This window comes from Pseudochaenichthys georgianus, unplaced genomic scaffold (genome assembly GCF_902827115.2).
Source record: "Pseudochaenichthys georgianus unplaced genomic scaffold, fPseGeo1.2 scaffold_1052_arrow_ctg1, whole genome shotgun sequence".
Taxonomy (NCBI): Eukaryota; Metazoa; Chordata; class Actinopteri; order Perciformes; family Channichthyidae; genus Pseudochaenichthys; species Pseudochaenichthys georgianus.
Window position 1 is genome coordinate 1 of NW_027262018.1, and position 26803 is coordinate 26803.

At 47.9% G+C, this 26803-nt stretch overlaps 1 protein-coding gene across 1 annotated transcript; it reads left to right on the forward strand.

The window, feature by feature from the left end:
* Positions 1-7: 7 nt before the first annotated feature.
* LOC117440581 (unconventional myosin-XVB-like) lies at positions 8-26803 on the forward strand (the record flags this gene model as incomplete). Its single annotated transcript, XM_034076817.1, has 18 exons — positions 8-95; positions 12155-12233; positions 12733-12855; positions 12958-13126; positions 17391-17481; positions 17579-17825; positions 17984-18090; positions 19674-19733; positions 19839-19914; positions 20046-20164; positions 21529-21644; positions 23103-23244; positions 23363-23474; positions 23873-24161; positions 24260-24323; positions 26406-26478; positions 26572-26648; positions 26727-26803. Coding segments are annotated over exons 4-18 (1700 nt in total), but the record flags the coding sequence as incomplete, so codon positions are not given.

Sequence of the window (26803 nt, forward strand, 5' to 3'; positions counted from 1 at the left end):
GCTCCTCCTCTCCTCCCCCTCGATCTCCCTCGCCCCCACCTGCACGGCCCAAAGCCTTCAAAGCCCCCCCCAGGCGCAGGCAGCCTGTACCAGAGGTGGGTTAATAGCATCAGCTGGGAATGCCTTCCAGTCCAGCCTGGTGGGGGTCCCACACTCCTGGGGTCTGTGTGGGTCTGGGTCTCAGCTTTCAAATAAAAGATGCCGGGGATTTCAATTTGGGAAAAACAGTTTGGTCCTCTGAACACCTCTACCACGAGCCTCACCTTACTGAAAGACAGAGTGGGAGAAGTGCTACTTATTACTGCAAGAGCAGCTGGTGGTAAGGACTTCAGACAACTTCAATCTAAAACATGCTATTGAGACAAGTGCCCTCAGTTTGAGGCGTGATTGAAGGTCATTCCAAGACCAAGGACCATAATAAAAAAGACTCCTTTTCCCAGCCTCAGTCCGCACAGCAGGAACCTGGAACCGTATCCGGGCACTGGATCTGAGGTTGTAAGAGTCACAAACTGGAGCAAATCTGGCACATATGTGCAGTGGAAGCTTTCCTAAAATGGCTTTATACATTAATAAAAACCAATGCTGCATCCTACGCATAGTAAGTGAGGACCATCCAGTTAGGCTATACAGTTTGCAATGATGAGTCCTATAGGGTGCATTTGATATATATAACGCAGCGCAGCATGGTAGAGTGGGACAAGTTTGGCCAAAACAGTGGGACAGGCAAACCTATAAATGGTATCACCATAGTCCAGCTGGGACAGGAATAAGCCAGAGACCAACCTTTTACGGGATGAAGTTGAAAAACAACATTTAAGTCTGTAAAGGAAGCCAAGAGTGAATTTCAATTTCTTAGTTAGAACTTCAATATGGTGTTTGAAGTTGAGATTACTGTCCAACCAAAAGCCCAGATATTTGTAGGTATCGACAAACTCAACAGAGACGCCATCAAGGGTGTCAATGGAGAGGCAAGAGGACGATGACTTGGGAGCAAAAAGCATTGCTTTGGTTTTCTTACTGTTCAAAAGCAGTTTGGAATCAAGAAGCGCATGCTGCAGCGTGATAAAGTCAGATTTTAGATTGGAAACGGCCATATCCAGAGAAGGAGTACATGAATATACAATAGTGTCATCAGCATACATATGATAGGTAGAAAATTGCATCTGATTACAAATATTGTTTACATATAATAAAAAGAGCAAAGGCCCCAAAATAGAGCCCTGTGGAACTCTCTTCTTCAAGGTGACAGGGTCAGAGACAGTACTACCCAACCTGACGCATTGAGTACGGTCGGTTAGATAACTCTGAAACCAGCAAATGGCCTTATGACCGAAACGAGACATCAACATAACATTAGACATAATGTGGTGATCTACAGTGTCAAATGCTTTGGCCAGGTCAAGTAAAAGTAAGTATGTCTACACACAATTTGCCCCTTCTAAAAATACAATTAAAGGCAGCTACATCAATCTGTGAAGAACCATCACTAAGTCAGATGAGCAGCGTAGACGCTCTATGAGGTGAGGAGTCTCCTTAACTCTTACATTGTTGGTATCTGAGCTGGGAGATGTCAAATTCGGTTTGCTACTGCTCTAGTACACCTACTCAAGATGTGAGATTGAGTAAAAATATACTTCAGTGTATGTATGTATTGTCGCTACAGTATATATTTTTTAGAAACATGTGTTGTTCTGTTGGCTCTGCACATTATATTTTTTGACAGTACAGAAAGAAAGTAAATCGGCAACCTTATTGTTTATCTGTCTTAATGTGAGGCAGTGCTATTAGTGGGCAGTGGTGGAAAGTAACAAGTACCGTTACTTAAGTATTTTTGCACTTTAGGACTTTTTTGACATATTTGTACTTGACTTGAGTATTTCCATTTAATGCCACTTTATAATTCTATTCCGCTTCATTTCAGAAGCAAATATTGTACTTTTTACTCCACCTTATTTATTTAACACGATAGTTACGGCTGTAACTACGGTTCTATGAGTCCCGGATATGTCCATCGCGCGCATGCGCAGCTCGAGTACCAATAACAACAAAGTCACCTGTGACCCACGTGACACCGGCTATATCAGCCGGTATTGTTCCCCGACTCTTCTCGCGAGCACACAAGAATTCTGAGTGACAGGGAACTCTGGCGGTCATCCGGGACTCATAGAACCGTAGTTACAGCCGTAACTATCGTTCTATTTCGTCCCTACTGACCGCCAGAGGCGGTGCTTTAGCACTGGATGACTTATACCAACAATGTCATGAAGAACCCAAGCCCTTGCTCACCACTGGAAGCAGCGGAGCTCGGCAAAAAAAACCACGCCCAAAGAATGGGGAGTGGCGACATTGACCTGATGACAACTGGAGAATGTGCCAGAAGACGCCCACGACGCCGCGGCGCAGATGGTCTCCAGGGGCACCCCTCTCAGGGCAGCCCAATATGTTGAGATGCTCCTTGTAGAGTGGCATCTCAGCCTGATGGCAGGGGGCGGCCACTGGCCCCGTAAGCCTGTGAGATGGTATCGACAACCCAGTGGGGCAGCCACTGGTTAGAGGGCCTAACCTCCTTTAGTGCCGCCAGGGCAAACTCAAGAGTTGCTCCTCCTGCCGCATACAGGCAGTAGCCTTGATATACGCCCTTTGGGCACCCCCCGGGCACAGCAACTTCGATGTGCCGTACTCCTGAATGTCAAAGCGTGCCAGCTGGGCAGGCTGATTGAAGTGAGTTTGTGGAAGGACCCGGGCGGGAATGCCACATTTGCCCAAAGGGCAACGCCTGAGAGTCTCACCTCGGGCATGTATTGTTTATGGAGAGGACATGCGACTCCCCGACTCGCTTCTCTGAGGCTATGGCAAGCAGAAATGCTGCCTTCGTGGGCAGCCACCTAAGCCCCACCTGGGCCAGGGGCTCGAAGGGAGGAGATGATAGGGCATCCGGCAGCAAGGGCAGGTCCCAAGCCGGAGCCCTCGGGGTGCCAGGGGGACGCTGCCGTAAAGCCCCTCTCATAAAGAGGGACACCGACCTGTGGCACCCCGCCGTGGCGCCGTCGACCCGAACATGTCGGGCAGAATCGCAGCCACATAAATTCAGAGTGGAGTGAGAACGTCCACTATCTAGAAGGGACTGTTGTCTAAGCAACAATGTACATGCTGTCCCCAAGGAACACGCACATTCTTGCCCCCAGTTGGGGTAGAAAGTGCATGAGTGCAAGCTGCACGGCCCGAAACTCTAGCACGTTGACCCGGCGCGCACTCTGCTGGGCAGACCGCTGACCCTGAACGGTCCTGCCCTGCCGCACTGCACCCCACCCTGAGAGACATGCACCTATGGTGATGGTCTCCTGGCGGGATGGGATGGCGCCCATGGGCACGCCTACCAGAGATAGGCCTTGCCCCTCCAGCGTGACGCAGAGTTGAGCAATGCTGCGACACCCTGACTTCACTGTGCCTGTGCCACTTGGCGTCCAAGTGAAGGCTGTTCAGCCACATCTGCATGGGGCGCAACGACAGCGGCCTAAGGGCCCAGCGGCCGAGGCAGCTGCCAGTCTGCCCAAGGGCCGGAGGAACTGAATATAAGGCACCCTCTTGCCCGGCCCACGTGGAAGTAGGCATCCCTCGGTTGAGAACCACTCCACCTGTGCGTATGCAGTAGTCAGCCTATAGAATGGCAGCACCTTCAGGAATCTGTTGATTCCTCTGAGGTCCAAGATCGGGCGAAATCCGCCGACTTTCTTGCTCACGAGAAAGTATGCCGAGTAGAACCCCCTGGCTAAGCAGAGGGTCTTACTGGGTTGATTGCGTCCTTGGACAAAAGGACGGACAACTCTTGTCCCAGAGGTAGGGCCCCTGCCGGATCGCTGACGACTGTCAATTAGACCCAGCCGAAGGCTAGGGGCCGGAGCTGCGGTCCGTACCCCTGGGTTAAGGTGAAAACCACCCAAGGGACGGAAGTACAGACTGCCCAGAAACTGAGCTGCTGCTGGGAAAGCAGCCGCCGACCACCCCCGGGATTTCAGAGCCCAGCCCCCCGGACCCTGGAGCCTCTTGGGGGGTTCCGGTAAGGCTCTGGGGCACGAGGCCGCCTGGAAGGCGGGCGACATGGGGCACGAAAGTCGTTGGGAGGCGGTTGAGTGGGCCGCTAAGACCTCTGCAGACCACCCCTGTAATCCGGCGGCTGAGTGCGGCTGCTAGAGCGGCCCCTGGGCCTGCTGGGAGTGGGCACAGGTCTGTGAGGACCCGAGTGCTGCTGCCTGGTCTGCCTAGCTTGGGCGGCACACTCCAGTGCCTCCAGGGCAGCTGATCTAAACAGCTCCCCTGGCTCGACTGGTACGCTACGGAGGTTTCTCCGTCAACCGAAGGAGGGGCGCCAACCGAAGGAGGGGCGCCAACCGAAGGAGGGACCGAAGGAGGCCCGGTGTAGGGGCTAGCAGCCCCTACACCGGGCCCAGGCTGAAGGGCCAAGAGGCGACTTCATCATGCCCCTATCGGCAGCTAGCCGATCCACTTTAGAGGACAGCCTATTTCTAGTCCTTCTATTGGGGGGAGCACACATAGCCATCGCTCCCTCAAGTCGCCGGGAACGGCCGAATTGATCTGGAGGAGTACGTGACAAGGAGAGGTGTCTGTTGGCTGCTGCCAGACGTTCCACCTCAGTGATTCGAGCCACTCTGAGCACCCGAGGCATGCAGCTACAGCCTACCGGCGCTACATGAATGAACCATTCTGTAGGTAGCCAGATGCAGCGTAGCCGGGAGCGGGAACACGGGTGCGGGAACACAGCCTTCACCAGCTACCTGCTTAATGGAAAGAGTAGAGCGTTGCTGCTACTCGCCGAACAGAAAGAGGGATGTAATTACACCCACGTTACCGGCAGAGGGAGCGGGAGCGAGAGCACTGCCTTCACCTGGCTGGATTAATAAACACGGCAGTTCAGCGTCTACCAGGAGCGGGGGCGAGAACACTGCCGGCTGAGTTAGAGACGAATGCCAGATGCAGCATAACCGGGAGCGGGTGCGGGAACACAGCCTTCACCCGCTACCTGCTTAACGGAAAAACAGGGAAGTTCCGCATCTACCAGGAGCGGGGGCGAGAACACTACCTTCACTGGTTGAGTTAGAGACGAATGCCAGATGCAGCGTAACCGGGAGCGGGTGCGGGAACACAGCCTTCACCCGCTACCTGCTTAACGGAAAAACAGGGAAGTTCCGCATCTACCAGGAGCGGGGGCGAGAACACTACCTTCACTGGTTGAGTTAGAGACGAATGCCAGATGCAGCATAACCGGGAGCGGGTGCGGGAACACAGCCTTCACCAGCTACCTGCTTAACAGAAAGAGTAGAGCCGCGCCGCTACTCGCCCAACAGCAATAGGGATGTAATTACACCCACGTTACCGGCAGAGGGAGCGGGAGCGAGATCACTGCCTTCACCTAGCTGGATTAGTAGATAAGGCAGTTTACCAAGAGCGGGGGCGAGAACACTGCCTTCACTGGCTGAGCTAGAGGCGAGTGCCAGATGCAGCGTAACCGGGAGCGGGTGCGGGAACACAGCCTTCACCAGCTACCTGCTTAACGGAACCAGGCAGTTTAGCGTCTACCAGGAGCGGGGGCGAGAACACTGCCTTCACTGGTTAAATTAAGACGAATGCCAGATGCAGCGTAACCGGGAGCGGGTGCGGGAACACAGCCTTCACCAGCTACCTGCTTAATCAGAATAAACAAGGCAGTTTAGCGTCTACCAGGAGCGGGGGCGAGAACACTGCCTTCACTGGTTGAGTTAGAGACGAATGCCAGATGCAGCGTAACCGGGAGCGGGTGCGGGAACACAGCCTTCACCAGCTACCTGCTTAACAGAAAAAACAAGGCAGTTTGGCGTCTACCAGGAGCGGGGGCGAGAACTGCCTTCACTGGTTGAGTTAGAGACGAATGCCAGATGCAGCGTAAACGGGAGCGGGTGCGGGAACACAGCCTTCACCGGCTACCTGCTTAACAGAAAAAACAAGGCAGTTTGGCGTCTACCAGGAGCGGGGGCGAGAACTGCCTTCACTGGTTGAGTTAGAGACAAATGCCAGATGCAGCGTAACCGGGAGCGGGTGCGGGAACACAGCCTTCACCAGCTACCTGCTGAACGGGAAGAGTAGAGCGGTGCTACTACTCGCCGAACAGAAAAAGGGATGTAGCTATATCCGCATTACCGGTAGAGGGAGCGGGAGCGAGAGCACTGCCTTCACCTAGTTGGGTAAAATAAAGAAGCTTAACAGTATACGCAAGACGTTAGCCGAGCGGCTGCTGCTAACGATCAAGCGAGATCAAGTCAAATAACACACATGTTTAAGACCAGATAACTAGTTTCTAAAGAAGAGAATAGCACAGAGCCGTAGTTACAGCAGTAACCATGGCCAGGGCTCACACGGCATCTAACCGTAGTTACAGTAGTAACTATGGCCAGTACTTACACGGCATAGAGCCGTAGTTACAGTAGTAACTCTGGCCAGTACTTGCACGGTTTGGAACCGTAGTTACAGTAGTAACTCTGGCCAGTACTTACACAGCATAGAGCCGTAGTCACAGTAGTAACTCTGGCCAGTACTTGCACGGTTTGGAACCGTAGTTACAGTAGTAACTATGGCCAGTACTTACATGGTTTAGAACCGTAGTTACCGTAGTAACTATGGCCAGTACTTACACAGCATAGAGCCGTAGTTACGGTATTGCCTATGGCCAGTACGTGCACGGCTTGGAACCGTAGTTACAGTAGTAACTATGGCCAGTACTTGCGGCTTAACCCCGTAGTTACAGTATTAACTATGGCCAGTACGTGCACGGCTTGGAACCGTAGTTACAGTAGTAACTATGGCCAGTACTTACGGCTTAACCCCGTAGTTACAGTATTAACTATGGCCAGTACTTACATGGCTTGGAACCGTAGTTACAGTAGTAACGGCTGCCCACTAGACAATATAATATTGGGAGGATGAAATCCTCCTTAATGGCCATACATGCAGAGCATACGGCACACACAGTGAAGATTGTTCTCTGCATATCGAGTTAAATAATGAAGCTTAACCGTACATGCAAGGTGTTAGCCAAGCGGCTGCTGCTAACAATCAAGCAACCAAGTCAGAACACAATGTTAAGACCAGATAATTAGCTTCTAAGAAAGAGAACAGCCCGCATTGAACCGTGCCTGGTTACAGTAGTAACCGCACATGCCGAGCACACAGCACCCGCCGTGAAGATGTTCTCTGCATATCATCCTAGTGCTAGGAGTCTAGTACTAGGAGCAGTAATACAACGATCTAGCGCTACTGCAATCAAACCCTATGCTACAGGGAGCGGGAGCACTGCCCTGAGTTAATAGTTAAGCTCAACAGCAAGGTGTTAGCCAAGCAGCTGCTGCTAACAATCAAGCGACCAAGTCAGAACACAAATGTTAAGACCAGATAATAGCTTCTAAGAAATAGAAAGTACTTACCTTACTTTCTGCATCTAAACGAAAAAACGGGTTTAAAGTATGACCCTCTGGGCTTCCATACTAAATTGAATGAGGGACGCAGCCAAAGCTGGGACTCAAATGCTAATGATAGCTCAGGCACAACGCCACAAGCAGAACTTTCAAAAGAGCATAAGGGCAGCTTTATGGGAGAGGAAGCGGGAACACTGTCGTCACCAGAAAGTCTAAGCCACAACAATAAGACGGTAATCAGGACAACTTGGCTGGGAGCGGGTGTGGAAACACAGCCATCACCAGCAACAAGCTGACACCAACCTGTCTGTCGAGGCTCTGCACAGCCGGCGCAGCTCCTGGAGGACGCGTCTAACGACCCGTAGCCCCGACTGTCAGTCGCGAAGCTTCACGCGGCCAGCTGTTTGCAGAGAAATCCCTCAGATCAAACGTTCAAATCTGAACGCTGTAGGCTACGAAAACGTAGCCACGGTACCCTCGCGCAGCGAGAAGATGAAAAGGAACAGATCCTCTGACAATACCGGCTGATATAGCCGGTGTCACGTGGGTCACAGGTGACTTTGTTGTTATTGGTACTCGAGCTGCGCATGCGCGCGATGGACATATCCAGTGCTAAAGCACCGCCTCTGGCGGTCAGTAGGGACGAAATAGAACTCACAGTTACTATTTATATTATTACTTTTTATTACATTGCATTTAGCTGACGCTTTTATCCAAAGCGACTTACAATAAGTACATTCGACCAGGAAGACACAACCTTGAAGAAAACAGAATCATATAAGTACATCAGGTTTCATAGAGCCAAGTATTTCAAGTGCTACTCAACTGGCTATAGAGAAGCCAGTCCTTTATTAGTATATAAGTGCTCTGTTAGCAGTTCTTTGTTAGTAATTCTATCGCTCGAGGTGGAGTCGAAAGAGATGAGTTTTCAGTCTGCGCCGGAAGGTGTGTAAGCTTTCTGCCGTCCTGATGTCAATGGGGAGCTCATTCCACCATTTTGGAGCCAGGATAGCAAACCCACGCGTTTTTGCTGATGGGAACTTGGGTCCCCCTCGCAGCGAGGGTGCATCGAGTCGTTTGGCTGATGCAGAGCGTAGAGCACGCGCTGGGGTGTACGGTTTAACCATGTCCTGGATGTAGGAAGGGCCAGATCCATTCACAGCATGGTACGCAAGTACCAGTGTCTTGAAGTGAATTCTTTCAGTTACCGGAAGCCAATGAAGGGAGCGGAGGAGCGGTGTGGTGTGGGAAAATTTAGGAAGGTTGAAGACCAGGCGAGCCGCTGCATTCTGGATGAGCTGCAGAGGTCGGATGGCACATGCAGGTAGACCAGCCAGGAGGGAGTTGCAGTAGTCTAGGCGTGAGAAGACGAGAGCCTGGACCAGAAGCTGCGTCGCTTTCTGGGTCAGCCGGGGACGTATCCTCCTGATGTTGTAGAGCGTGTATCTGCAGCAACGGGTTGTAGCAGCGATGTTTGCAGTGAAGGACAGGTTGTTATCTAGGGTCACTCCCAGATTCCTTGCAGTCTGAGTCGGGGAAACAACAGAGGGGCCGATGTTGATCGTCAGGTCAAGAAAGGGACAATCTTTTCCCAGAAGGAAAAGCAGTTCAGTTTTGTCAAGGTTGAGCTTGAGATGATGAACGGACATCCACTGAGAGATGTCAGCTAGACAAGCAGAGATGCGTGCGACGACCTGGGTCTCTGAGCGGGGAAACGACAGAATTAAATTGGGTGTCGTCAGCGTAGCAGTGGTATGAAAAACCATGCGGGCTAATGACAGATCCGAGCGAGTTTGTGTACAGGGAGAAGAGGAGGGGACCAAGAACAGAGCCCTGAGGGACCCCTGTAGTTAATTGACAAGGGTCGGACTTGGACCCTCTCCATGTTACCCTGTAGGTACGGTCTTTGAGGTATGAGGTGAGGAGGGAAAGTGCAGAGCCTGAAACTCCAAGTTCTTGGAGAGTGCGAAGGAGATCTGATGGTTCACCGTGTCGAATGCAGCAGACAGGTCCAACAGGATGATGACAGAGGAGAGGGAGGCTGCTTTAGCCGTGTGCAGTTCCTCAGTGACAGCAAAGAGGGCAGTTTCTGTGGAGTGACCTGCCTTGAAACCAGACTGGTGCGGATCCAGAAGGTTGTTCTGATGGAGATAACAGGAGAGTTGTTTAAAGACAGCGCGTTCAAGTGTTTTAGACGGGAGGAGAGAGACAGGCCTGTAGTTTATAACATCAGACGGGTTGAGAGTGGGTTTCTTCAGGAGAGGGTTTACTCTTGCCTCCTTGAGACTGTTTGGAAAGTGACCAGAAGTTAGAGAAGTGTTGATGAAATGGGTGAGAAACGGTAGAATATCAGGAGCGATAGTCTGAAGGAGGTTTGAAGGGATAGGGTCCAGAGGACAGGTGGTAGGGCGGGCAGAGGTAATGAGGGTAAGAACCTCACTTGGCGAGAGAGGGGAAAAGGAGGTTAGTGTGCGGGTGGAAGGAGGGTCTGGTGACCCAGCGGTGAGTAGAGGTGAGTCAGAAAAAGAAGAGCGAATGTCATCAACCTTTTTTTCAAAGTGGTTAACAAAGTCGCTTGACAGAAGTGAGGAGGGGGGAGGGGCTTTGGGGGATCCAAGAGGGAGGAGGGGGGAGGGGCTTTGGGGGGTCCAAGAGGGTGGAGAAGATGGAAAATAGTTGTTTAGGATTGGAATAGGAAGATTGGATCTTGTCTTGAAAGAAAGTGCTTTTTGCCTGAGAGATCGAAGCAGAGAAAGAGGAGAGGAGAGCCTGATAGGTTAGGAGGTCGTCGCGGTGTTTGGATTTCCACCGTTTCCGCTCTACTGCCCTAAGGACGGTTCTATTAGCACGCAGTGCGTCATTTAGCCAGGGAGCAGGAGGGGACTGACGAGCCTTCCGAGATGTGAGAGGACAGAGAGAGTCCAGAGAGGATGAGAGAGTAGAGAGGAGAGTTTCTGCAGCAGAGTTTGGAGGCAGGAGTTGGAACGAGTCAGAGGAAGGGAGGGCTGAGAGCACCGAGGAGGCAAAGGTAGAGGGGGAGAGGGAACGAAGGTTACGGCGGACAGGTGCAGGATAAGAAGAGATTAGTTTGTTATGTTTGGAAAGGGGTAGAGAGAATGAAATGAAGAAGTGATCGGATGTGTGGAGCGGGTTTACAGAGAGGTTAGAAGTAGCGCAGTTCCTTGAGAATATGAGATCCAGGACATTGCCAGTTTTATGAGTCGGTGGGGACGGAGACAGTGAGAAAGCAAAGGCGGTTAACAGAGATGTTAGTTCGTCTATCTTCCCCGTCTGGAGGTTGAAGTCTCCGAGAAGTACAGCGGGAGGGCCAGATTCAGGGATGTGTGAGAGGAGATGATCTCATTCCTCCAAGAAGTCCCCCAAGGCGCCTGGTGGACGGTAGAGAACAACAATGGTTCATTGTATAGGATGGGTTACTGTGACGGCATGGAATTCAAAGGTGGAAGGAGTGAAGTTAGGTAGCTTGAAGAGGGAAAAGCTCCATTTGGGAGAGAGCAGGAGACCAGTGCCACCTCCTCTGCCAGTGGGTCTGGGTGTATGGGAGAAGGAATATGCTGTGGAGAGAGCTGCTGGGGTGGATGTGTTGAATGGAGTAATCCAGGTCTCAGTGAGAGCAAGGAAATCCAGGGACTGCAGGGAGGCGGAGCCAGAGATGAAGTCAGCCTTAGGAACAGCTGACTGGCAGTTCCACAGGCCGCCTGAAACTAGATGTTGGATGTCAGTGGAGCACGTGGGATAGACGAGAGCAGGCCGGTTATAGCGATTAGGAGATACACGAGGCCAGTGATAATTGCGAGAAGACACATGAACAGGAATGGAGAAAATACACATGATTATAGCATGAGGGGCTAGAAAGCTAAAGAAAATAAAATAAGACACCAGCAATACTTAGCTCAATCAGAGTAGGATTTGCCTCCTCTTTGCCACCCTCGTGACTCCAATGACTGACGCTGAAGCTGACGCTCCAGGAAAGAGCTACCTAAATGGACGCCTGATTGCTGAGTTCACACAGCTGTGGTGCCACGCCCCTCTAATTAGTTACCTCTCTACAGCTGATGGGCGACAGCTGAGAGGCCCTGCCTATTGTAATGCACGCTTGAGTGCCTACTGAGCCCTGTGTAACAGGTTCACGTGAGCAGATCTGAGATTTAAAATCTCTCAAAAGCGCCGATTTAGCTACAATAACTACAGAACAATTATACAGAGTAGAATAAATGAAATAGAGAAGTCTAATTAAATAAGAATATTACTTATAGTGGTTGCTGCGTCAATAGGTATTGTCGCCACCCGGTCAAGATGCACACTTACATATTAATACACATGATATACTGATATTATTCTAATTCTATAATGCAGTGATGTATTATAATCTGTATTCTATCTACTTTTTCTTTTGATACTTAAGTACATTTAGCTGATAATATGACTGTACTTGATATTATTCTGAAATGAACCATTATGCAGAGTGAGTACTAACTTTTTGTACTATATTTTGATGCTGATACTTTTGTACTTTACTTAAGTAACATTTAGAATTCAGGACATAACTTGTAGTGGATGATTTTAAGACCATAGTATTTGTACTTTAACTTAAGTAAAGGATCTGAGAACTTCTTCCAACACTGTCTCACCCCCATGTTTTAACACGTTATGTGCCATGTGTTCTCCAGCCAGAGCGAGTGGTGGACCCCCCAGAGCCAGAGGACCTGCAGTCCTTCAGAGACAAGAAGAGGTACTTCCAGAAGATCGGTGAGTGGAGCTGAGCGACCTGTACAAACACCTGGAGCTGAGCGACCTGTACAACCACCTGGAGCTTCTTTTTCTGCTTTTTACTTAACTATCTTTCAAACTGGCACATTTTCTGTCACTTCCACACAAACTCTGATTCATCTCTTCTTGTGGATCTGACTTTGAGAAGATTCGAACATCATAGTGGAAGAGATTTGTGTTCATCCTGTCATAAAACACAAACACTTCTTTATTTATTTATTAGTTTATTCCACTAATGGCAATTATTAAAAAACAAAAGATGTACACTTTATGCAGTTTTTGTAGCCCACAATGGACAGGAGCAGGGAGAATACAATTGTATTTGATCTGCCCCTTATTCAAAAAATGTTAATAAAAGTAAATCAATTAAAACAAGGACATACTTATTAAGTGTCCTATAAGGAGACTTTCTACGATATCTGATAGAATATAAATGCAATTATTGTGTGTATATCCTCCATTCTCTGCTGTCCTCCAGGTGATCAGCCCTATGAAGAAATCCCAAAGCCTCGTTCACCCCCCCCCAGCACATCCAGGCGGCAGCAGCGTTCCCCATCACCGCCACAACCATCACCCCCCCCTTCAGCACCAAAGCCTGCGGGTAATAAGATGAAACAAGTTCAATGGACACGATAACATTTAGTAGAATGTAGATTTCTGCTTTCTGTTGTCATCTGAATCCTATATATCATATCTCCCACAGTGAAGCGTCTCTACACCCCTCCTGTCGCAAAAGCGGACCCCCCAAAAGAAACACCCACCCCAGCTCCTCTAGCTAGGCCTAAGCCTGAACCCACCTCCAACATCCGGGAAATCATCAAAATGTACAACAGCCGACCCGAACCAGAGGCCAAACCCTTCGAGCCCGTCAGGTCAGTCTCTCTCTTACAAAGTTTGATCTGATCTAATGTCCTGCTGGATGCTGCTGATTGATCCCTTTTGTCCCACATGTTGAATGGACGTCACATCAGGCTTTGCTCAAGAAACATCAGAAGGCATACCTTTTGAACCTTTGTGTGTTTAGCAACATTTGAGCAGCTCTGCAAACATGACACTGCAAACTCTGAGTGCAAAAATGTAGTAATAGACACTAACAATCCAAGAGGAGATTCATGATTTGAGAATGTGATTTCACGTCAAGGTGTGAGGCGCCGGGCGGGTGTGGGGATACTCACAAGTCCCCGGTTAGGTGCTTCGTTGTTGGAGTTTACCCCAGTGGACGAGAGGGTCGCCTCCCTACGCCTGCGGGTTATGGGGGGGAAACTCTGACTGTTGTGTGTGCGCTTATGCACCCAACAGCAGTTCAGAGTATACGGCCTTCTTGGAGACCCTGGAAAGAGTCCTGTATGGGGCTCCTGAAGGGGACTCTTTAATCTTGCTGGGAGACTTCAACGCACATGTGGGCAATGATGGAGACACTTGGAGGGGCGTGATTGGGAGGAACGGCCCCCCTGATCTGAACCGGAGTGGTGGTTTGTTACTGGACTTCTGTGCTAGTCATGGATTGGCCGTAACAAACACCATGTTCAAACATAAGGATGCTCATAAGTGTACGTGGTACCAGAGCACCCTAGGCAGAAGGTCCATGATCGATTATCGTTATCGTATCATCGGACCTGAGGCCGTATGTTTTGGACACTCGGGTAAAGAGAGGGGCGGAGTTGTCAACTGATCACCATCTGGTGGTGAGTTGGGTCGAGTGGCGGGGGAAGCCTCTGGATAGACCCGGTAAGCCCAAACATGTAGTTCGGGTGAACTGGGAACGCCTGGAGGAGGGCCAAGTTCAGGAGGCCTTCAACTCACACCTCCGGCGGAGCTTTTCGGGCATTCCTGTGGAGGTTGGGGACATTGAACCAGAGTGGTCGGTGTTCAAAGCCTCTATTGCCGAAGCGGGGAGCTGTGGTCTCAAGGTCCTAGGTGCCTCAAGGGGCGGTAACCCTCGAACCTCCTGGTGGACACCGGTGGTCAGGGAAGCCCTCCGACTGAAGAAGGAGGCCTTCAGGGATTTGTTATCCCGGGGGACTCCCGAGGCAGTTGCAAGGTACCGACAGGCCCGAAGGGCAGCAGCCTCAGCCGTGGCCGAGGCAAAGCAGCGGGTGTGGGAGAAGTTCGGAGAAGACATGGAGAAGGACTTTCGGGCGGCACCAAAGTTGTTCTGGAAAACTGTCCGACACCTCAGGAGGGGGAAGCAGGGAACCATCCAAGCTGTGTACAGTAAGGATGGGACGCTGTTGACCTCAACTGATGGAGTGTTGGGACGTTGGAAGGAACACTTTGAGGAACTCCTGAACCCGACAACTCCGCCCTCTATGTTAGAGGCAGAGCTGGAGTATGACGGGGGATCAACACCAATCTCCCGGGGGGAGGTCACTGAGGTCGTCAAACAACTCCACAGTGGCAAAGCCCCGGGGGTGGATGAGATCCGCCCGGAAATGCTAAAGGCTCTGGGTGTTGAGGGACTGTCATGGTTGACACGTCTCATCAACGTTGCGTGGAAGTCGGAAACAGTGCCGAAGGAGTGGCAGACCGGGGTGGTGGTCCCCCTTTTTAAAAAGGGGGATCAGAGGGTGTGTGCTAATTACAGAGGCATCACACTACTCAGCCTCCCCGGGAAAGTTTACTCCAAGGTACTCGAAAGGAGGGTCAGGCCGATTGTCGAACCTCAGATTGAGGAGGAACAATGCGGATTCCGTCCTGGTCGTGGAACGACGGATCAGCTTTTTACTCTCGCAAGGATCCTGGAGGGGGCCTGGGAGTACGCTTATCTACATATCTACATGTGTTTTGTAGACTTGGAGAAGGCGTATGACCGAGTTCCCAGGGAGTTACTGTGGGAGGTGCTGCGGGAGTATGGGGTGAGGGGTCTCTACTCAGGGCCATCCAATCTCTGTACTCCCAAAGCGAGAGCTGTGTCCGGGTCCTCGGCAGTAAGTCGGACCCATTTCCGGTGAGGGTTGGCCTCCGCCAGGGTTGCGCTTTGTCACCAATCCTGTTTGTAATATACATGGATCGGATTTCGAGGCGTAGTCGTGGGGGAGGAGGTCTGCAGTTCGGTGGACTAAGGATTGCACCACTGCTTATTGCAGATGATGTGGTTCTAATGGCTTCATCGGTCTGCGACCTTCAGCACTCACTGGATCGGTTCGCAACCGAGTGTGAAGCGGCTGGGATGAGGATCAGCACCTCCAAATCTGAGGCCATGGTTCTCAGCAGGAAACCGATGGACTGTCCACTCCAAGTAGGGAATGAGTCCTTACCCCAAGTGAAGGAGTTCAAGTATCTCGGGGTCTTGTTCTCGAGTGAGGGAACAATGGAGCGTGAGATGGGCCGGAGAATCGGAGCAGCGGGAGCGGTACTGCAGTCGCTTTACCGCACCGTTGTGACGAAAAGGGAGCTGAGCCAGAAGGCAGAGCTCTCTGTCTACCGGGCCATTTTCGTTCCTACCCTCACCTGTGGTCATGAAGGATGGGTCATGACCGAAAGAACGACATCGCGGATACAATCGGCCGAGATGGGTTTTCCTCCGCAGGGTGGCTGGTGTCTCCCTTAGGGATAAGGTGAGAAGTTCGGTCATCAGGGAGGGACTCGGAGTTGAGCCGCTCCTCCTTCGCGTCGAAAGGAGCCAGTTGAGGTGGTTCGGGCACCTAGTTAGGATGCCACCTGGGCGCCTCCCTAGGGAGGTGTTCCAGGCACGTCCAGCTGGGAAGAGACCAAGGGGTAGACCTAGGACCAGGTGGAGGGATTATATCTCTTCGCTGGCCTGGGAGCGCCTTGGGATCCCCCAGTCAGAGCTGGTTGATGTCGCCAGGGAAAAGAAAGTTTGGGGCTCTCTGCTGGAACTGCTATCCCCGCGACCCGACCACGGATAAGCGGGAGAAGATGGATGGATGGATGGATTTCACGTCATACTGGTTTAGTGTAAATATATATGAAGCGTTTTGGTGATGTCATCCTGCATCATCAGTGCTACATGAACCTTGTATCTTTCTGTATTTCTTTATCTTCTATGGCAGTGATTCTCAAATGGGGGTAATTGCAGTACCCCTAGGGGTACTGCAAGGGGTATGTGAGATTTTTTTTTTTAAAAAGGAAAAAAAGTTTAATTAAAAAAAATACCATGCATGATTAAAAAAATAATCTTAGTACAATAAGTGAAATAGAAAACACAATTTTATATAAAATATTTCTAGAACCACCAAGGGGGTCCTCATATAAACATGTCAAATGTGTGTATCGTATTTGATAGTTTTTCATAATATATCATTTTGTTCATTGGTTTGTTAAACATATATATTACTTCAATTGAAAAACTCCTTGGAAAAATGTTCTTTTTTTTCATGCACAAAGATGAAAAAATCCTTAGTTTGTTATAATTCATGCATGAAGGAGTTAATAAATCACACACTGATGGAACATCACTATATTGTAATTATGTATATAGGCTTTTTCTATCAAAGATGTTCGGGGTCGGTCAGGGGGTACTTGGCTGAGAAAATGTTTCAAAGGGGGAACATTACTGAACACAGTTTGAGAAGCACTGTTCTATGGTGTCACAAAGAGCTTGTTAGGAGATAACATTATGGTTATCAGGAGACTGCAGCTGGGCCCATATTGTAAAATATTTACACAGAGAAGGAACAAGCTCAACAAACCTCTGTTTATGGTGGTTACCAAATGATGTAGGATTATTATGTATGACATGTATAAATAACTTTTACAGATTTCCTGACAGTTCATGAAAGGGCTGCAACAATAAGTCAATGGACACAAATGTTGATAATGGATTCGTAGCTGTCGTTTTCAGCCTCTGAAATATTGAGATTGGCTGCTTCTCTCTCTTTTGTGTCCAACAGTATTAAGTAAATCACTTATTTTTGACACATCTGTTTATCCATTTATTGAAAGAACAATCGTCAGAATAATCAATAATTCAATAAATAATTCTTAGATACAGCTTAGTTCCTCATCGGCAGATTTATTAATGTTAAATCTCTTGTAATACGTTGAATGACATTTTCTTACAACTTTCAGCCCCTGACATTACCAGGACTCCTTGAAGTTCCACAGTCACCACAATGCACTACAAATAAGAACGTGTGTAATGTTGGTGATTCACAGTTTGTATTCTCTTCACAGACATCCGGCACGGAATTTTAAGAAGCAGAATGACCCCAAAGAGGAAGCTCTGGCCATACTCAGAAGTAAAACTCCAGTGCCACAGCAGCAGGTCAGTGGGGGGGGTATTTTATCTATGATGTTGTCTCGTAACAAGTATCTTCATCTTTAATATATGTTTGCTCTATCCTCACATGTTCTGCTATCAGAGACAGTGGGTGCCTCCACCAGTCAAACCTAAAAGGGAGAGCCCGTCCCCCCCGCCCTCCATCAGGGAGGCCCGTGTCATCTCTAGCAGCATGAAGCAGAAGCAGCGCTCCCTGGGGGACCTGTTTGGCTCTCAGCGCTCCAATAACCCCCCGCCTGCTCCCCCCGAGTACCCCCCACCTCCCCCACGCCCTGCACTCGACATTCAGCACATCCCCGACCCGCCCCCCATGGCGGCCACGTCTCTCGGTGGGTGCTGCTCTCTACCTGTTCTCCAGATATTAAAGGCCTCTTATATGATGCATTTTAGCTGACGAGCTGCTAACTAGCATTAAACTGTGTGATAGAATGTAAGGTTAACATCAGTCAGTGACCTCCCCCCCCCCCCCCCTGTGAATATCCTGCAGATGTGATGCCAGATGGGGACGGCATCCGCTCACAGCTGCACCGCTTCTCTGCTGGGGTTTACTTCTCCTACTCCTATGTGCCGGGAAAACTGTTCCTGCGCAAAGAAGTAAGACACACACACACACACACACACAAAAATGACACTGTGTTGTGAAAGGTGTATTTGTTGAGGAAAACTGTCACCAACTCCGCAGTTCCTCTCATTTCTTTGCATCATTGATCCATCTTCCCCATTGGGATGTGTGCTCAAGTTGTATGCTGATGACGTTTCATATTCCCTCTCTTGTTGTCCTGATCCATATATATAAAAAGGTAAAGGTGTTCTGATTCTGATTCTGATAAAAACCTGCCTGAAAATCAGCTGATCCGATTTTGGCCACTTTGTGATGTCACAAAGTTTTTTTGGGTTGTGCAACCATTAGCCAATCACCAACCAAGGTAACCCCCGCCCAGTGGCGGATATTGATATGGGCGACATGGCCGGTTGCCAAATTGGGTTGTCAAAAAAAAAAGTTAATCGCAATATGCACGTAATTTCATATAGTGTATTGTTGCTGGTGTTGGTAGAAGGGGGCGCGGACGCCCTTATGACAGCAGGCAGCTGGGAGGGAAGGTCTCACACTCAAAGAAGGGCGGGGGTGATCTCAGGTCACCTCATATAGGGTAGAGAGAGGGGGGCGGCGGGTACACAATCTCTATCAAATAAACACTTTCGATGTTTATAAAGTTAGCAAAATGTATCTCACGCCTCGAAATGCCACCAAAGTCATTCATACAATATAAATAGTTGTGCAGATTTTTTTTTATCCTGGCCTGGGTTGTATGAAGCAATAATGCGATGGGAGGTGCACCGCCCAGGGCACCATATCAGCTAGAACCGCCACTGCCCCGCCCACCTTATCACCTGAATCTCCTCCTAGAGCACCGTTGTGTTTTTTTTTGTTTTTTTAAAACCAATCACTTCTCAGAGGGGCGTGGCCAGCAGCAGCTCATTAGCATTTAAAGCTACAGGCACAGAATCAGCACTATGGGATGCTCCAATGATCTGTGGTGTTTCAGCCAAACACTTTAAAGACATGTTCTGTATATCTTTAGGACCTATAATATATTGATGAAAATTAGTATAATACGGGACCTTTAAAGCTTACTTCCAGGTTTATTTACCAGAGCCGTTTCCATATATCTGCAGTCCTCGAAAATGTGTTCTTATTGTCAACACATCCCATAAATTGACCTTAGCATAACTGGCAACTTTAGTTGGTGTTTGTTGGCCAGAACTTTGGTGTTTTGGATCAGTATCACAGCTCTCATTAAAGTCATGTCCAGCAGCAGGCAGCTGTTAACAGCAGCTATGGGCTACTTACATAACACCAAGTCGGAGAGCAAAGACCTCAGCCGAGGCCAATTATGCGTACTCGTCAAAAGGTTCATATTCCAAAGTTTGAAAACGGTTATTCCAGATTCCGTGTGTTCATGAGCTTTATGTTTTGTGGAAACAACATGGGCACTACACAAAGACTTATTATGTTTTGAGTTAATATACCATCTTGAGGGGATGATGACAAGAACTGTTAAAGCGCAAATGTCCTTTTTCCAATTATTTCGACACAACATGAATGCAGCAAATACTGTATGCCCTACTAGGACTGGAAATCTTGTGAGTAAAATGTATCATGTGTTTGTGTGCAGGTGTTTTACCCCAGAGAGATGTTCAACCGGCCCTACATCCTCAATCTGTTGTGTGAACAGGTCAGTGTCCCATCATGTTTAACCTGATAGAAGCCATCCTATTAGATTTCTCTACAGTAGCCTCGGATTGTTTGATAATGTGCAATTATTGTTACATTTGTTCAGATCATGAAGGACACATACTCGGACAGCTGTGTGAGGATCAGCAGAGAAGAGAGGAGGAAGATGAAGGACCTGCTGGGTGAGAGGGACACATCGTCTTATAACTGATCACTGCTTTGTAAATGCCTCCACAAGGGGCTGTTATTATAAATGATCACTGAATATACATTAGTTTGCTCATCATCATCCAATTTTTCACATTTCTTCCAGCAAATTTCAACGTAGGAATGACTATAAGCACCATCCAGAACGACAACATGAAGAAGAGGATTGTGATGGCTGCTCGGGACAACTGGGAGAACTACTTCACGCGCCTGTTCCCTGTGAAGGTGAGACCGGAATGTAAAGCATCTCACTGTCCTATAGAATAAAGAATACATTGTGATCAAAACAGTTAAATAATTGCAGTAGAGGAATCCAACCAATCACTGGCCCAGAACAGCTTCTGTCTTTATTGAGATCTGAAAGTGGCTAGTGTTGGGGAGCATTTCAGATCATCAGTTGGTTCAGCTGAAAACAGCATACATTTGATTTATTTTCAAATAAGTTCAACAAGAGACTGGAAAACATTTTAGAACAGCAGTGATTTTTAGAGTTCTATTGGAGGCCAAATGTTAAAAGAAGCTCTGATAGGCAGCAGTGTTCTGAATATGTCCATCCTGTTGGGTTAAGGCAGCAACTATGTTTTTCAAATATGGACTGAACCCATTTCAAAATGTCTACTTGAATCTCTAAAGCTCTGGTTACCAGCAGAGTAATACCTTTCAATCTATCATTGCTGCAAAATACAATGATTTCCATGATCTATTTATTTATGTAATGGGCATGTATGTGCTTTAGATTAGATTAAACGGTATTGGCATTGCACCGTAGCTACAGGAAGTCACAATAGCTGTCTGTGAAGCTTGGATAATAAACCTTGTTGTCATTTATGATTTGCTTTAGAGGGAGCATGAACATAAAGTATATCAATCAATCAATCAATCAATCAATCAATCAATCAATCAATCAATGAACAGGTTCTAATAATAGAATACTTGTGGCCATCGACAGTGAGGTTACAAGTCAATCTTAATGTAACTGATTAACATACTTTTATTTGAACAGGTTCCAATAGATGTTGTGAGAATAACTTAGATGTAACTTATTTGGCTATGGACTTTTCAAAACCTTATATAATAAGGAGATCCGTCTGTGCTACAGAATGATTCAAGGGCAACATGGTTTTAAGGCCAGGAGCTTGTCGTGGATCCGATGTAACACTCACAACATGACATAACAAGACAAAGAGGAATCCATAAGACACAGAGATGGTTGAAGTTGGATATTATATAGCACTATAAGAGACGCATTACCTTGCAACAAAGCAGTCAATAGCGTAATGTCCCTACAGTCGAAGTGAAGCTCAGAGTTGATATGCTCCTCAAAACTGCATGCGTAGTTGAACTCTTACTGACCTGTCCCCTCAGTCTTTAAATAATCCCAGGTTCCATGAACTGTTTCTGCTGATACCTCACATGCCAATGAAGACAACTATTGGTCATAGAAATAGAGCGGCCTCTTTCCTCCAAACTAAATGAGTAACCCACTAGTATGACTTGATTATATAAAACAGATTCTACAAGCTCATGCTGGATCACTAATCTCTGACTGCTATCAACATGCATCTTCTGTGTCTGTGTGTGCGTTGCAGCCGGAGAGTGGGGATGCTCAGGTGTTGGCTGTGTCTCATCGAGGCATCCGCCTGCTGAAGGTGGTCAGAGCGTCAGGCATCAACCCCAAACACCTCCGCCTGCTCCGGAGCTACAGGTGCACACGCAGCACAAAATCACTTCATATTCTTCTTGGTTTCTTCCAATGTTTCTACATAAGGTGGTTTAAGTCTTAGGTCTAAAACAGGATGTTTTTTATTTCTGTGTGATGCTAAATATGTTTCCCACCCTAGAAGCATTTCATTAACACTATACATGTCTGACTAAATGTACCATTAGCCCCGTATTTAAAGATCACATGTCATGCTTTTCCGGTTATTGCCCGTCCCCTTGTTGTTATGAAGGTTTTTATGCATGTAAACGGTCTGCAGAGTCAAAACCCTCAAAGTGCACCCTGTAGCGAGTAAAACAGAAAATACCTCCCCAAAACGCCTCGTTGGAGATACTCACTGTCCATTTGATTCTTCCGGGTACATCATGATGTCATGTCGTCCCCGGAACCAAATGGACCAATCTGTGGAGCCGTTATGTTACGTCCGCGGAGCCGTTACGTTAAGCCCCCGCTGATTGGTCCAAATTGACCAATCCACGGACTTCCTCACACACTCGGTGCAGCAGCTCTGCTGATCTCTCCTCCCTGGCTGCAGGCTGATAACAGACAGTTGGGATTGCGGTGACATTCTCTCTGCAGACCCTCACAGCGTTTATCAACCTTTTCCTTACTCAATATCAAGCCACACTTATTGTTTCTACTTCGGCTGTGACTTTGTGTGTGCTCAGGGTGAGTTTGGCTGTGTTTCACTAAACAAGGAAATCACACCTCCACGGAGCTTAGCGCGATTCACAACGTCCCGACTGGTCCCGACCAATCGGAGCACACTGGGCTCACAGAGAGGGGGGGGGCAAGAGCTGCAGCGAGCCGTTTAGTGGAGAGAGTGAATACACATACTTTACAGAGATGCTGGATGAGAAACCAATGTGAGTTTGGAAAATTGCACAGTATAAATCTATTCTAGTAGACCTCAACAATGGAATTATGATCAGTGGAAATGGCCATGACATGGGACCTTTAAACAATACGACATCTCTTCCCCGTCCTGCGTCACTGTCCTGTCATTTAAAAATGCAGCTTGATACCTGAAACCTACTATGAGCCCATGATGGGAGACGTGCAGAGTTGCACCTGTATATATTTGTATTGAGTAAAAAGCCACAGTAAAATAAAGAAGTTAAAGCAAAAATAAAGACATTAATTTTCTTATTTAGTTTTGCTATTCTGGTAGCCTCTCCTCCTTTTGGAAATGCATTGCAGCCAGAATACAATTCCCAAATGAATCAGAATGATGTTATGCCGTGAAATGTAAAGTGAACAGCTTTCGTGTTCTCCTGCTTTCAACAGGATCTTCCTTAGTAGTGATGATGGTAGTAACACTGTCACAGGCATGGTCTGTGACAGGCATGCACTCTCTAAGTTCTACTTGAACTGTCCATCAGATCTGTTAGTCTCTTTCAGCTCATGTTGCTTCCTCAGATTGTCAACTGTGCATGATTGTAGTTTTGCAGAGCTGCTGTCAGTGGAGCTCCGGGGAACAGACGGGGTGGAGGTGGAGCTGAAGAGTGAGGTGTTGGTGCTGCAGTCCTCCAGAGCTCCACAGATCACCGCCATGATCCAGCTCTTCCTCCAGGAGCTCCGCAGGGTACTGCTTTGCTCTTAAAGCATCGTCATTATTTTCATCATCTTTCACAATCGTTGGGCCATGTGACCCCCCAACTGTGCTAGAGCTTTCTCCCTGACATGTTTTTGTTTCTCTCTAGGACTCCGGCCATGTGGTTGCCCTGAAGAGTTATGTGACCGATGACAAGAGTCTGCTTAGCTTCAGCAGGGGTGAGGTCATCAAACTGCTCCCCATGGAAGGACTCCAGACAGGTGAGGTCATTATGTGGGTGCCAGACAGTTTGTGGGAGCTTTTTTGCATGCTTGATTTCAGAATGTGTCACTATGCCAATGGTGTTAGATGCCCACCTGCAAAACATTATTCAATGAGATACATACCAAACAGGAATAGACTCAACATGATAACAGAAAGACTACAAAGAGACCAAACACACCTAAAGAGAGATGCAAAAGGGCTCCAAAGCTACACGTAGACTTACAGTGGTGATGAATAAAGGCCAAACCAGCAGAGACATTACAAGGCCACAACCAGACACAATACAACAAAAGATGCTACACTATGGAGTGTGTATGTATTGCTCCTATCTAGGAGAGGTGTTGGTGGCTTCAGAATCTCCTTATCAACTCAAATGTTGTTTTTGCTCCACCAGGATGGAGTTTTGGCACCTTGGGAGGGCGCTCTGGGCTTTTCCCTGAGGACCTGACCCAGCCATCTGCGGCCCCCGATTACCACTGTCGGACCCTCAACCGCAAAGATGACAAGAGGAAGAGCACGAGGGGCGCTGCACCTGTCAGTCAATCAAACGGCCCGCCTCCAGGTCCATCCAGCAGAGAGGGCTCGGTTCTGGCCCGAAGGTCAGTCCAGAGCTCCCGGCAGGGCTCGGTCCTGGAGCTGGAGATCTTCTCAGGCATGGCTGAGTTTGCCATGAACTACTTCAGGTACGACAGAAGAATATTAACCATTGTCGATTATAGTCCGATGGTTTGGTTTTTATCACATCATGGCTAATTTTGTGCTCATCATCTTTTTATTAAAGAGTGGGGTCTAGAGGTCTGCCAGCAACTGGAATAATTTTTTCAGAGGCGGTTAAACACACAGAGGTAAGAGTGCACCGTTTGACATCAGATGACCTGGTCTACTCTTGTTTATACTACCAGGATTGTACATGGACACATCCGTATCCATGTGTTCAACCACAGCAGACTTTAACCTGCTCAGAGTGCAGTAACGAGGGGTTACGTATGGTAACCCTTGTTATATAAGCACAGGCGGAGCCCTCTACTGGACTCTATGGGTACTACCCCTATATCATATCTTGCAAGCATTCATCCACTAAGACTTCTATAAACGTAGCCGGCCCCAGGGCGGGCCTACCTAAATGCGCGCACATCTCACCGTACAAAAGGAGGCCTCGCCTCCTGACTGTCATCCTCCACCTCTCTTCAGAAAGCAGCATAGGACAGACAGGGCCCGAGTAGAGGGCTCCGCCTGTGCTTAAATGACAAGGGTTACCATACGTAACCCCTTGTTATATCTCTCACAGGCCCTGATGTATACACGCTAGGGCTGAACGATTAATCGATTTTAAATCGAAATCGCGATTCGAGATGATGCGATTATCAAATCGCAAAGCCTGCGTTTTTTTTTACTTTAAAAAAAAAAGAAAAATCCATTTTCCATTTTTTTTTCTTTTTTTTGTGTGTCAGTCATCCACACCAATCAGTAGTGCTGTGCTCCACATGTACCAGCCATTGTTAATCAATCAGAAGTGGCCCATGATAGAAGGTGATAGACAGATTGATCCAATCACCTGCCAAGTGCTTTTGAAAGTGCCTGCCCTTTCCAAATGGCTTCCAATGGAGCTTTCCTAGATAGTTTGGTGAAACAAACCATCTGAGTCAGGTTGGTAATGCTCCATCACATGTTTTACATCTAAAACGGTGAATCTCAAACTGAAGCTCGACTTTAAAGCAACCCAACGGAAGTTTCATGTAAGTTTAGTTCTTTCACTCGTAGCTCTGGCTGCGGCGGTGCTAGAGACGGGAGCACGTTGATACGACCTTCCTAGCCGGAGTTATGGCCGCATTTTACAATAAACTTCCATTGGCTCGCTTAAAAATAAATATCGCAAATCGCAATATTTGTCAGAAAAATCGCAATTAGATTTTTTTTCCCAAAATCGTGCAACCCTAATACACGCGCTGTCTTCCAACAACACCGTTCTATCCCACTGCCCCTGACAGGCTTTCTGGTTAGCAGCCGCTGCACCGCACCCTCCTTTACCGTCCACCCCCAAGGGCGGGTCGTCGCCCTGAGCCATGGAGAACCACAGGGCACAGTGGCTGTTGCGCTGGCTGGCGAACAGATCCACCTCCGGGTGAAGCGCCCACTCAGGACGCTGAAATAGATCCCTGCTATGGATGAAAATGATGCAGAAAGTGCTAAGAATGAGCCAGAACAGTAACGTTTTAGGCTGGAAAACTGTTGGCTTATCGCTGCATTGTTTTCATAAAATATTGATTGTAACCAAGTACAGAACCTTATTGTTGAATTGTGTATAGTCCTCTACCTATGTTTTATACACATATTGAATTACTATTTTTAAATACATTTAGTTTGACCATATCATCTAATATGCAATCAGCCTTACTTTCCAGAACACATCCTGGTTCTGATTAATTCCAGACCTTCTGTATTGATTTAGCTTAGCTTTTAACTCCAAAATGACAGCCTTGAGCTTATATGTTATGTCACAAATGTTCTTTTTGTATTTTGACTATATTGTAAAGCTGACATAAAGGTATGGGAAATGTGTAATTAGGAATTTGGTTCAATAGCAGAATGCCACGTTGAACATAACTAAACTAAATCAAATGTAATTCTTAGACCAGAAAATATATTGATACCACCTTCAAATCAGAATACATGAGAAATAAGTTGTATAAAAAGGTTTTCACTGACATCTATGCATCAGCAAACCTGCCAACAAGCCAATCTTTGAAATCTTGCTTGGATATTTAGAACCATGAGTTGAGCGGATCTCTGAATTGTATTGTTCTGATATATACCATAGACTGATATACACGTGCCTTTGTTTTCAGCTAACTGTTAATGCTGATATTTTAATGTAACTGAGAGTTCCTGAACAAGTCAACTAACTGTCTTTGCTTTTATTCATCCAGGTTCCCATCCAGGAGTCCCTCATCCTCTACAATGATCCTGAGCTCAATGAGTTATCAGTCCAGTGCTTCATGAGTGAGTGCATCCACACGTACCATCCAAACATTCACACACACTGAGAACATTGTTCTCACTCTCTTCATCTATCTGCATTCCCCTGTCCTCCAGACCTGATGCAGTTCATGGGAGAGATGCCGTTCAAGAATGATAACACGCAGTCAGGCTGTCTGAGCCACATCCTTCTGGTGAGCCCCCCCCCCGTGTTAATCTGTGTCTTCGAGTTCCATAAGCTTGATGATATTTAAAGAAGAGTTTCTGTTCAGTTAGGGAAGGAGAAGGAGATACTGAGAGATGAAATCTACTGCCAGGTCATCAAGCAAACCACCCAAAACCCAGCCAA